Genomic DNA, 12,526 nt, shown 5'->3' on the forward strand with positions numbered 1-12,526 from the left:
AGTCTCATGAGCTTTTCTGCCTGACTGGCTTTGGACCAGATTCTCCAGATCTTAGCTGCCTGAGTAGACACGATTACAAGTATGAGTCACCAGCACCCAGATTCTCCTTGGTTTTATAACCTACTATAATCTCACAGTATTCTGTCTTGTGTTGTTTGCTTGGCTTGTACTTATTCCCTCCCCCTCCATCTTCCATTCTGGGGCTAGAATTTAGTGCCTGGGCACTGCCCCTGATTTTCTTTTGCCCATAGCCAGCACTCTACTACTTAAGCTGCAGCCCCACTTCCAGCTTTTTTGGTAGTGTAGTGGAGATATGAGTCTCACAGCCGGGCACTGGTGGTTCACACTGTAACCCTCACCACTCAGGAGACTGAGATCTGAGTATTGCCCAATTCAAAGCAAGCTTGGGCACAAAAGTCCGTGAGACTCTTATCTCCAATTAACTTCCAGAAAATGGGAAGTAGCACAGTGGCCCTTGCCTTGAGCTGAAGCTCTCAGGGACCGTGCCCAAGCTCAAGCCCCATGACCAATAACAACAAAATAGAGTCTCGTGAACTTTCCTGCCTGGGATGGCTTTGAACTGGAATCTTCAGATCTCAGCTTCCTGAACTGCCAGGATTGCAGACAGGAATCCTGGGTGCTGGGCTTTAAATCACTCTTATAAGCAATCTAACACCCAGGAGCACAAAACCCATTTGGTAGTGCAACCTTTTACACGGACTAAAAGAAAAATCTCTCCCTATGAATTTCAGCGTCAAATTAATTGCTGAGAAAAATCTTGGCTGGACAGTGCCACTTATTAGCAATATTTATTTCCAAATCAGATTCCCCTCTTCTTTCATACACAATGGCAGGCTGGTTTTCTCAGTGTTTACAGGGCCCCCAGATATTTAGGCCCACTCCCCCACATTCTCCCTTAACCCTTGCTTAGGGGGAAAAAAAAAAAAAACCAAAACCATGCACTTGCACAGACCAATGATGAGAAACTGTCTTTATTGGATGAGTTTTCAAGGCATTGCCTGCAGGGGCGCTGAAGAGAAGCCATCAGGCCATACCCATTGCCAGAAAAGCCATACATTTGTCATATTTCCCTATTTAAATAGTAACCAAATTGTGGAAGTATCACAGGGGGAGCTCATCAATACATTTGGGGTGGGCTGTGGAAGTTTCCCCATTCTCAGGGTGTTTAGAGGCCTTCTGGCTGGCTTTCCCATCCTCTCTTTCCTCCATAGACGCAGGGCTCTTTAAGCATGCACCATTTCCTGGAATTCTAGAACAGAATTGAGGAAATAGGTCAGTGGAAGACGGTGGGTACTTTCTCTTTATGTGGTCACCACAGAAGCAAATGGTGGAGTGACAAACATGACTCCTCTTCACCTCTGTGTCCCCTTGGTTTAGATCTTCTCCACTAATATCATTTCTGGTATCAAAATTGTTCATTACTATTTGTGAACATGGTGTGTGTGTGTGTGTGTGTGTGTGTGTGTGTGTGTGTGTGTGTGTGTGTGTGTGTGTTGGTACCACTGGGGCTTAAATCCAGGGCCTTGCTCTTGCTTGGCCTTTTCACTCAACACTCAAGGCTAGAGCTCTACCATTTTGAGTCACAACTCCACTTCTGCTTTCATGGTGGGTATTGGAGATATGAGTTTTATGGACTTTCCTGCATAGGTTAACTTTGAACCTCAACCCTCAGATCTTAGCCTTCTGTTGGCTGATTCCAGGCATAAGCCACCAGTATCCAACTAGCATGAATATTTTTATTTGATTGGGAAGTTTGTTTCCTTGGATTTTAAGCAGACACCCAACAGAGTAGAACTTTGAACAAACTTTCTTCTGTTGAACCTTAACCTTATCTCCAAACTTATTTCCATATCTCCAAGAAAGATGTTGAGAATAATAAATTGTAGATGACGCCAATTGAAATTACCGATTCATAAGCTTTGTCTCTTTGTGTTTTTTTGTTTGTTTTTTGGGGTTTTTTTTGCCAGTCCTGGGCTTGAGCTCAGGGCCTGAGCACTGTCCTTGGACTTTCTCAAGGTTAGAACTCTACCACTTGTTTTTTGTTTTTTGCTTTTTGTTTCTTTTTTGCTAGCACTACAGAGCCACAGCTCTACTTCTGGCTTTTTGCTGGTTAATTGGAGACTTACAGACTTTCCTTCCTGAGCTGGCTTTAAACCACAGTCCTCAGATCTCAGCCTCCTGAGTAGCTAGGATTACAGATGTGAGGCTGTCAAAACTATTTTTTGTCTGTCTACAGAAACTGCTTTGACTCCTGTCTGGTAAGCTACAGTAGCATACATTTTTGTATTAGGGGACAGTACAAGGTTTGAACTCAAGGTATGGGGTTTGAACTCACTAGTCAGATACTCTACCATTTGTGCCATGCCTCCAGCCCTTTATTTTTGCCTGTCCTGTGGCTTGAACTCAGGGTCTGAGCACTGTCCTTTGGCTTTCCTCAAGGCTAGTGCTTTACCACTTGAGCCACAGCACCACTTCTGGCTTTTCTACGTACATGTTACCGAGGAATTGAACCTGGGTCTTCATGCATGCTAGGCAAGCACTCTACCACTAGGCCAAACTCCTGGCTCCCTCTAGCCCTTTTTTGCACTCGTTATTTTTGAGATGGGGGTCTCACTTTCTGCCCAAGTATATGTTGGGATTGTGACTCTTATTTTCTGTTTTCCACCATAGCTGGGACGACCAGTCATGCAGCACCACACAACACATAGCTTCTTTTACTTGAAATAGAATCTCATGAACTTTTCTACCTGAGCTGGCCTAGAACCATGATCTTCTGGATCTCATCCTCCCACCTAGATTGGATGACAGGTAGGCATAACCACCCTCTGCATTGAATTGAGAAGGGATTTCGAGGCCCGGGCTGGCCTCAAAGTACAATCCCCCCACAAAACAAGGACCGCAGGCCTGAAACACTGTTGGCCAGCTTATAGTGGTCAACATGTGAATAACTTTGAAAAGTAAAAGAAGGATATAAGACAGCACCCTTAAGTTTCAGATAAGTGCCCTATGCAACCAATTTTCCCAAGCTGGCTTCAGGAAAACTTCCAAGTACCTAAAATTTGAATCTCTATACAAAGAAGACATGAATAGTGGTTGGCTGGTTGGTTCTATTCATCACTGTCCACTTTAGAGGGCCACTGGCGGGTGTCAACTCTTTAGACCAAAGGAAATGCAGAGGGATTCCTTCACAAGCCAACCCACTCTTTAATATGGCAGCACTTCCCTTATTCAGAAAAGAGAGTCTCAGGGAGAGATAGGGTCTCTGCCTTTTGCCTCTTTGGAACAAAGAAATTCATGGGTTTTTTTTTTGTTCGTTTGTTTGTTTGTCTGTTTTTTTGTTTTAGTTTATTAACAGAGATCAGAGTTGCCAGAACTTGTGTGTGACTGTGTGCGCGCATGTGTGTTGCTGGGGAATGGAAGTCAGGCCCACCCACTTACCATCAGCCCCAATCTTCCCGTCTCCATCGCTGTCAGCAGCCGCCATCAACGACTTGGTTTCTGACTCGGTCAGCTCTCTGGCTCCACTCTGAAATTTCTGCAGGAAAAACCTACAGGGCAATACAGACCTGAGTGAATATTCTGAAAAAAACCAACCATCTGTCTTTATTTCCTTCCTCCCTCTCATCCATCCTTCTTTTTCCATCGTTCCTTCCTCTTCTTCCTTCTTTCTTTCCCTTCTTCCTCCCTTCTCCTTTCTGTCTACTGCCTCTCTCCTTTCTTGCCTCCTTCACTCCTTCTCTTCCTCCCTTCTTCCTCTTCTTCTCTCCTTCCCTTCTCCTCCCTCCTTCCTCCTCTTCCCCTTCCTCTCTTCCTTCCTCTCTCCCTCCTTCCCTTCCTTTCCACCCTTCCCATCTCCTTCCTTTCTTCCTTCCTCTTTTCCTACTCTCCCTCCTCCCTCCCCCTTTTCCTTCTCCTCCTCTCCCTCTTTCCTTCCCTCCTTTCTCCTTTGTTTTACTCCCCACCCTCCCTCCATTCCCCCCTCCTCTCCCTTTATCTGAATTCTGTAGTTGCAATCATAAGTCAAATTTAGCCAGCAGAAATCTCCTTTGCAGTAGAAAACACTAGAAATTTTTCTTATTTTTGAGACTCTTGTTGAGTCCCTTTGTCCCCAAACACCCCTTAACCAATGGCTCAGTACCCTGGTCTCCTGCACCCTGTTTGGTGCTCTGCCTGGAGAAACTTGGCCAGGTATGTATTTGGCTCTAATGGAGCTCAACAATGCCCAGTTCCCAGGTGGGGGCCTGGTCCCAGCCCCTCTGAGCCATGTCTGGTGCCCTGGGCAAAGCTTACCTGAGCTCCTCTTCATCCAGGAACCCACTCTGATCATTGTCTAGGAAGCGAAAGACATCTTTCACCTGGCTGGCTGACATCTTAGACAGGCCTGATGTTTGGAAGAATTTCTGGGGTTCAAAAGTATCTGGGTCTAAAGAAGAAGGTGTGCTCATTATACCCAGGTGTGAACAATAAAAAAGCCAGATCAGAATGTTAAGATTTTTGAGGCCTTAAAACAATCTCTGTATAATCAACTGCTGGATCCAGTCACCAGACTGAAAGGCACCCACTGGCATAGTCCAATGTCTAGTATCTTTCTTTCATCTTATAGAAACAAAAAAAACAGGTGCTCCATCCCAGAATTCTCCTGAGTTTAGATGTCTAACTCATACCAAGTAAATTTTTCTAAGTGAGTCTGTGAATTTTTCCACCAAGATTATATTCTCATTTTTCTGGTTCTGTTAGAAGTGAGAACAAAAAAACTAGGCACCAATGGTTCACGCCTATAATCCTAGCTACTTAGGAGACTGAGATCTGAGGATCATTGTTCAAAGCCAACCTGGGAAGAAAAGTCCCTGTGAGACTCTTATCTCTGATGAACCACCAGAAAACTGGAAGTTTTCTGTGAGTGTGACTCCAGGGATAGGGTGGTAGACTTGAGCTGAGGAGCTCAGGGACAATGCCCAGGCCCAGAGTTCAAACCCTACAGGGGCGAGCGGGGGGGGGGGGCAGCGTAGAATTGAGAAAGGAAAAAGGAAAAAAACCCAGGCCTGTCTCACACCCACCCTCTGACAAGGTTTCACCTGTATCCCAGCTTGGGGTCAAATCATGATCCTTCTGCCTCTACCACCCTGAGTGCTGGGATTACAGGGGTGCCCCACCATGCCTGGCATTTTGTGTCTGTCCCCCATTACCTTGGCATTCCTGCAGGGCAGCTGCAATGTCATCAGCACTAAGGACATCTGTGATGCTCATCGTTCACCTTATCACAGAAGGGAGATGACAAATGTCAGGCAAGAACATTCTGGAGAAATGCACCTTGCGGGCTCATCAACACTGTGGTTTTGTTCAGAGGCATTTTTTTTTTCTTCCAGTCCTGGGCTTTTAACTCAGGGCCTGAGCACTGTCCTTGGGCTTTCCTTAAGGCTAGAGCTCTACCACTTGAGCCGCAGCAACACTTCTGGCTTTTTCTATATATGGAATACCAAGGAATCAAACCAGGGTCTTCATGCATGCTAGGCAAGCACTCTATCACTAGGCCAAACTCCTGGCCCCTAGAAGCATTTTTTTTTAATTTTTTTTGTTTTTATTTTTGTACCAGGCCTGGGCTGAACTCAGCTCCTGGACACTGTTCCTAAGCTTTTGTGCACAAGGATAGCACTATAGCACTAAGGCCATAGCTCTACTTCTGGCTTTTGGTAGGTAATGGAGATCAAGCATCTCATGGATTTCCTAACTGTGATCCTCAGATCTCAGCCTCCTGAGTAGCCACTGGTTCCTGGCTAGAGTTTGCTTTTATTTTGTTTTAAAATGTTGATAAGCTGGTGTGGTGGCTCACGCCTGTAATCCTAGCTACTCAGGAGGCTGAGATCTGAGGATCAAGGTTCAAAGCCAGCCCAGGCACAAAAGGACCTGAGACTCTTATCTCCAGTTAACCTCTAGAAAATGGGAAGTGGGGCTTGGCTCAAGGGTAGGGTGGTAGCCTTGAGCTGAAGAGCTCAGGGACAGCACCCAGGTTGAGTTCAAGAGAAAATGTTGATAAGCCTCTTGGATACTAAATCAAGAATCAGGCTATTCAAACAAACAAAAACCTGATACAAGGCTGGGAATGTGACTTAATGGCAAAGTACTTACCTAGCACTCATGAAGTCCTGGGTTTGATTCCTTAGTACCACATAAACAGAAAAAGACAGAAGTGGTGCTGTGACTCAAGTGGTAGAGTGCTAGTCTTGAGCAAAAGAAGCTCAGACAGTGCCCAGGTCCCGAGTTCAAACCCCAGGACTGGCAAAAAAAAGCCAGATACAGTAAAATCCCAGCCCCATTTAACCCAGAACCTTCTACTGAATACACATTAATAATTAAATAAAAGACTGAATCAAACAAACTATGGGATTCTATTAAATAACATTCCCTCCCTTACACAAGCAGCTACAAATCATTCAAAAAAATCAACCTTGTTATAAATATAACCATATAGTATATAATACACACACATATATATGCATATATATACATGTCTACATGGCCAAATCATATATACCATATATGTGTATATTGCATGCATATAAGCCAACTCATCCAAAATCAACTGTTACAAATATAATTTTATATAACTGTATATAACTACACATGTACAAACCCTTCCAGGTGTCAAAGCCAGGGAAGAAGATAACTTCGAGCCAAGCCTTCTACAGATGTCTAAAACAATACAGCTAGGGAAGAAAAAGAGCAAGAGATCTGGTGGGACCCTAAGCTACTCACCGTTTTAGATTATTTTCCCTGCTTAAAAAAAAAAAGAAAAAAAAACGAAGGGAATAAGAAAAAAAAAAGAGTTGAAGGAGCAAAATGAAAATATTTAAGAAAAAGAAAACAACCAAAAACCCAAACCAACCAACCAATGTGCTTTTGCTGTCTTACTGACCCTCCTTTTATAGGATCAAAAAAGGGAGGGTTAGAATTCTTAGATTTTCCTTTCAAGGATCAAGTGGACCATAGCTCAAATATCTTACCTTGTGCATGAAACCTCTCTCTCTCTCTCTCTCTCTCTCTCTCTCTCTCTCTCTCTCTCTCTCTCTCTCTCTCTCCTTCTATTTATATATCAAGGAAATGGGATGGGAGCGGCTAAGTCATTAAAAAAAAAAACCTCAAAACCACAAAACCTCAATAAACCTTAACTAAGGTTTCAGTTGTGCAAACGAACCGGGTTGGCGAGGCATTGAACACCTCGGACAGGAGGTGTAAGGCAGGCACCTCCCAGATGTTTGGGGCTTCTATCTGAAGCAGGTCTGTTTTCAGCTTTGTGAAACTTCGGGCATGTGAGGCTGACCTAAGTTCAGGGTAAATGATCTCAACATGTCACCAAGCCAATGTCCAAGGCTTGTCCCTGACCAAGGAGATGGCACTGCTTTCTATGAGTTTCCTATGGAAGTCTTTTGCGGTACAGTACCAGGATGAACTCAAAGCCTTTCACCTGCTTTGGCAGGTGCTCTACTGCTCAAACCATGCCTCCAGTCCCTTTTTGCACTTCATCTATTTTTCAGCTACATCTCTTACTTGTTGCCTGAGTCCAGTATTGAACTGTAATCCTCTTATTTCTCCTTCCCACATAGCTGGGGTGACAAGTATGAATCACACATGCCCAACTTGGTTGTGTGTGTGTGTGTGTGTGTGCGCGCATGTGTGTGCTGTCTCCTAGACTGTTTCTCTCAAGACTAACACTCTACCACTTCAGCCATAGCTCCCTTCTGGCTTTTTGGTGCTTAGAGTATCATGGACTTTCCTACTGGCCTTGAACTATGATCCTCAGGTCTTAGCCTCCAGAGTAGTTAGGATTACAAGTATGAGGCACCAGTAGTACCCTGCAGGTTTTGGTGTTTGTTTTATTTATTTACTCACTTGTTTATTTTTGCTGGTTATCAGAGTTAGAGCTCCCGTCCTCAAACTTCCTCAGCTTTTGCTTGCTTAGCTGGTACTCAACCACTTGAGCCACACATTCAGCTTAGCTTTTTGCTGGTTATTTTGGAGACGGAGTCTGAAAGACTTTCCTTCTCTGGCTTGCTTCAGACTGAGGTGCTGTGGTTCTTACCTTTCTGAGTTACTAGGATTAAAGATGGGAGCCACTGGCACCCATCTCCTAGCTCGTTTTAGAGATAAGATTTTGCTAACTCTTTAGCTGGGTTGTTCTCATACCAAGACCCTGCCATCTCCAGCTGCCTGTAGCTGGGATTACAAGTGGGTGCCACTAAGTCCTGCCCCTACTGTGGTCTTGACTTCAACATTTCCCAGCTAAAATCACACATACTTAAAAGGAAAAAAAAATGAGAAGAGTAAAAAATGTATTTCCAGCCAGGCACTGGTTGTAATTCTAGCTACTCAGGGGGCTGAGATCAGAGGATTGGGGTTCAAAGCCACCCTGGGCACAAAAGAACCTGAGACTCTTATCTCTAAATAACCTCTAGAAAACAGGAAGTGGGGGGCCGGGAGTTTGGCCTAGTGGTTAAAGTGCTTGCCTAGCATGCACGAAGACCTGGGTTCGATTCCTTGGTACCACATACATAGCAAAAAGCCGGAAGTGGTGCTGAGGCTCAAGTGGTAGAGCTCTAGCCTTGAGAAAGTCCAAGGACAGTGCTCAGGCCCAGAGCTCAAGCCCAGGACTGGCAAAAAAAAAAAAAACAACCAAAAAACAGGAAGTGGGGCTTGACTTTAGGGTAGGGAAGTAGCCTTGAGCTGAAGAGCTCAGGGACAACACCCAGGCCCAGGGTTTGAAGCCTTGAGCTGAAGAGCTCAGGGAAAATGCCCAGGCCAAGTTCAAGCCCCATGACCCCCCCCCCACACACACACAAAAATCTAGGCCATGAGTTCAAGTCCTAGTACTGGTAAAAATACACACAAAGAGAAGTTTACATTTGGCTGCAAGAACATCGCCCCTGTCCTGGATTTCAAATATCATACCAGGTATTAAATAATTCAATTATTTGGGCAAAGTTCTCATTAGAATAGGTCCAAACCATGAATAATTCAGACATCTGGGAGTTGTACTACTCCATTACACAGAGACGAGCCAAAAGACACTAACCAAGAAGACCACACACACACACACACACACACACACACACACACACACACACACACCCTATCTTGAGGGCTTGAAAAGAAGCTGGAGATGTGTAGTTCAGGCATGTGGGTCATCAGTGATCAATCACATCAAACATAGCCCCTGTCTGCTGTGCTTTCCAGGAAATCTCCAGTATCATGAGCATCCCTAACTGTGAGAAAGTCACTTGTGTTTTGCTCAAGGCTAGAGTTCTACCATTCGATCCACAGCTAGATCCCGCATTATAGAACAGTGAATTGGAAGAGTCTTCCAGATTCTCCTACTGGGGCTGGTTTTGAACCTTAATCTTCAGATCTCAGCCTCCTAAGTAGCTAGGAATACAGGCGTGAGTCACTGATGCCCAACTATGTCTGGATTTTGTTGTTGTTGTTGCTTGGTTTGTTTCAGGAGATAATCTCGCTTCCTCTTTAACAGAGAGATGGGAAACAACCCCACATCTACCCACTGAATTCCAATTCTTTCTTGCTCATTGAAGCACATAGCTGTCCCCTCTCTCTCCTTCCTCAGCCATTTTCATTGGAGGCTGGGTCTCACTTAATAGCCCAACCTGGTCTCCAACTCACAATCCTCCTACCTCAGCCTCCCAATTTGCTGGGATTATAGGCGTGCACTACCATGTCTGACATATGTTATCAGTTTGGTTTTTTTCATCCCTTCAAGGAACTCTCTCAACAGCACACAAATGCTGGCATGGGTCCTATCTTTAATTTTATGGATAGTAGATACATGCTTAAGTCACGTACTATCTGTCATTCTGGCTACTTTGGAAGCTGAGATCTAAAGATTATGGTTCGAAATCAATCTGGGTTGGAAAATCCATGAGGCTGTTATCTTCACTTAATCAGCAAAACCCAGAATTGGAGGTGTGGTTCAAGTGGTAGAGTGCCAGCTGTGAGTGAACAAGCTCAGAAATAGCACCCAGGCGGGCTGGGAGTTTGGCCTAGTGGTTAAAGTGCTTGCCTAGCATGCATGAAGACCCGGGTTCAATTCCTCGGTACCACATACATAGAAAAAAGCCAGAAGTGGTGCTGAGGCTCAAGTGGTAGAGCTCTAGCCTTGAGAAAGTCCAAGGACAGTGCTCAGGCCCTGAGCTCAAGCCCAGGACTGGCAAAAAAAAAATAGCACCCAGGCCCCTAATTCAAGTCCCAAGACTGACACGAAAGAAAAAAATATATATTAAGATGCTTCATGTGATTCAGTGTTTAGGACATGTGAATTATAACCCCAAGGAGATGAGACCGGGAGCATGGCCTAGTGGTAGAGTGCTTGCCTAGCATGCATTAAGTCCTGGGTTCAATTCCTTAGTACAACATACATAGAAAAAGCTGTAAGTGGTGCTGTGGTTCAAGTGTAGAGCCCTAGACTTGAGAAAGCCCAAGGACAGTGCCTAGGCCCTGAGCTCAAGTCCCATACCTGGCAAAAAAAAAAAAAAAAACAACCAATAACAAAACCCAAAAAACAAAGAGATGCTAGTATGTATTGATGAGATTATGTCCAAAATGAAAATGGTAGACCAATGTCACACATTGGACATGGAGGAATTCTAAGGGGACAGGAAATGTGCCATCTGAGGGCCGAATAATTTTCTCTACTTGCTGTTCTTTTCCTCCTGATTCTGTAGGCAGGTGCTCTACCACTACCTGTTTGTAAAATCGGGTCTTTTTCTTTTCTCTTTTTCCCCTTTTGGCCTCACTTTTTATACCATACATTCTACACTCTGAAATTAAATTTTCCTTTTCTCTTCTTCTCTCTCTTCTTCTCTCCCCCCTTTTTTCCTTCTCTCCCTCCTCTTTCATTTCTGTCTGCTTTGTAGTTAGAAGAATTAAATTCAGGGCCTTATGATTGCTCAAGCAAATACTCTACATCTTAAGCCATCCTCAAATTCCTTGTTTATTTTATTTTTGTTTGTTTTTAGACAGGGTCTCTTGCTTATGCTGAAAAGTCAGCCTTAGACTATGAGACCTTCTTACCTTCAACTCTCAAGGAGCTGGGATCCCAAGTGTGTACGACTGTATGTGGGTTATTATTAAGATAACATCTTGCTATCTTTTACCCAGGCTAGCCTTGAATCCTGTCTCTGCTTGCCAAGTGGCTGGGACTGCAGGCATGGGAAAGATACAGCTGCCACAGTTGGTTTTGCCTCTCCCTTCTTCCCGATATCTGACATTCTCTGGGCAGCTCTTCCCCTGGTACAAGTCCCCCTGCTATGCACATGCTCAGTCTTCAAACAGCCATGATGTTTGAAAACCTCTTGCCAAGAAGTCTGTGAGCATTTTTCACTAAAAACATGTCCTTGGAGTTTTCTTTATGACACGTAATCTTTTTTTTCCCAGTCCCGCAACTTGAACTCAAGGCCTGAGCACTGTCCTTAGGCTTTCTCAAGCTCTACGATTTGAGCCATAGCACCACTTTTGGCTTTTTTTTCTACATATGTGGTACTGAAGAATGGAACCTGGATCTTGATGCATGCACTATACGACTAGGCCAAACTCCTGGCCCCAGTGACACTGTGCTCTTTAATCAATGTACTGGGGTGTGTGTGTGTGTGTGTGTGTGTGTGTGTGTGTGTGTGTGTGTGTGTGTGTATGCACATGCAGAACTAATCAGCAGCTTGAACTCAGAGCCTGGGTACTGTGCTTGCACTTTCTTGCTCAAGGCTAGTGATTTACCTCTTGAGCCACAGCCCCACTTTTTGCCGGTTAATTCGAGCTAAGAGTCTCATGAACTTTTCTGGCCAGGCTTGTTTTGAACCTCAGTCCTCAGATCTCAGGCTCCTAAGTAGCTAGGATAGTAGGTGTGAGCCACCAGCCTCAGGGCTGGTGAGAGACTTTTCACAGTGGTAAGCAGTGCTGGGAAAGCCCTGCCAACTCAGTCACCTGTGAAACGCTATAGGAGAAAAGAAACTAGATGCTGCACAAGGCTGATTTTTTCATGAACAAGAAAGGTGAGTATCTTTGTCTCAGTTTCGCCAGAGGCGAAACCAACAGAGACTCTTGTCAGTTAATTAAGGGGAATTTACAACTGAACCCACATTCTGACAGATGGACATGGACTGACCCCTTTCCGTCTGCCCAGGTGTGCTTAGGCAGATGTGACCCCACCCATCCTCGAAAAAATCAGAACCTAGGGAAAACATAAAAGGAAAAGACATTGTCATCTAAAATGATGAAAATGTTTTTCTGTGCTGGTCCTGGGGCTTGCATTCAAAGTCTTAGCACTGTTCCTGAGATTTATGCTCAAGGCTGATACTCTACTACATGAATTACAGCTCCACTTCTAGCTTTTTAAAGATTTATTGCCAGTAAGAGTCTCACAGACTTTCTTGCCTGGTCTGACTTTGAACTGCAATTCTCAGATCTCAGCCTCTTGTGTAGCTGGGTTTACAGCTGTGAGCCCCGT

General features: G+C 44.5%; 1 protein-coding gene across 1 annotated transcript in view; it reads right to left on the reverse strand.

The window, feature by feature from the left end:
- Positions 1 to 1,031: 1,031 nt before the first annotated feature.
- Ocm2 (oncomodulin 2) overlaps positions 1,032 to 12,526 on the reverse strand; it is a 47,710-nt gene continuing 36,215 nt past the window's right edge. The window contains exons 3-6 of the mRNA XM_090324306.1: positions 5,208 to 5,275; positions 4,312 to 4,444; positions 3,460 to 3,569; positions 1,032 to 1,270 (exon numbers count right to left, since the gene is read on the reverse strand). Of these exons, the coding sequence (XP_090180432.1) occupies positions 1,245 to 1,270; positions 3,460 to 3,569; positions 4,312 to 4,444; positions 5,208 to 5,268 (330 nt within the window). The 5' untranslated portion in view covers positions 5,269 to 5,275 and the 3' untranslated portion in view covers positions 1,032 to 1,244. The remainder of the gene's footprint in view (positions 1,271 to 3,459; positions 3,570 to 4,311; positions 4,445 to 5,207; positions 5,276 to 12,526) is intronic.

The sequence above is a fragment of the Megascapheus bottae genome, chromosome 34 (genome assembly GCF_031878675.1).
Source record: "Megascapheus bottae isolate mThoBot1 chromosome 34, mThoBot2.hap1, whole genome shotgun sequence".
In the NCBI taxonomy this organism is placed as follows: Eukaryota; Metazoa; Chordata; class Mammalia; order Rodentia; family Geomyidae; genus Megascapheus; species Megascapheus bottae.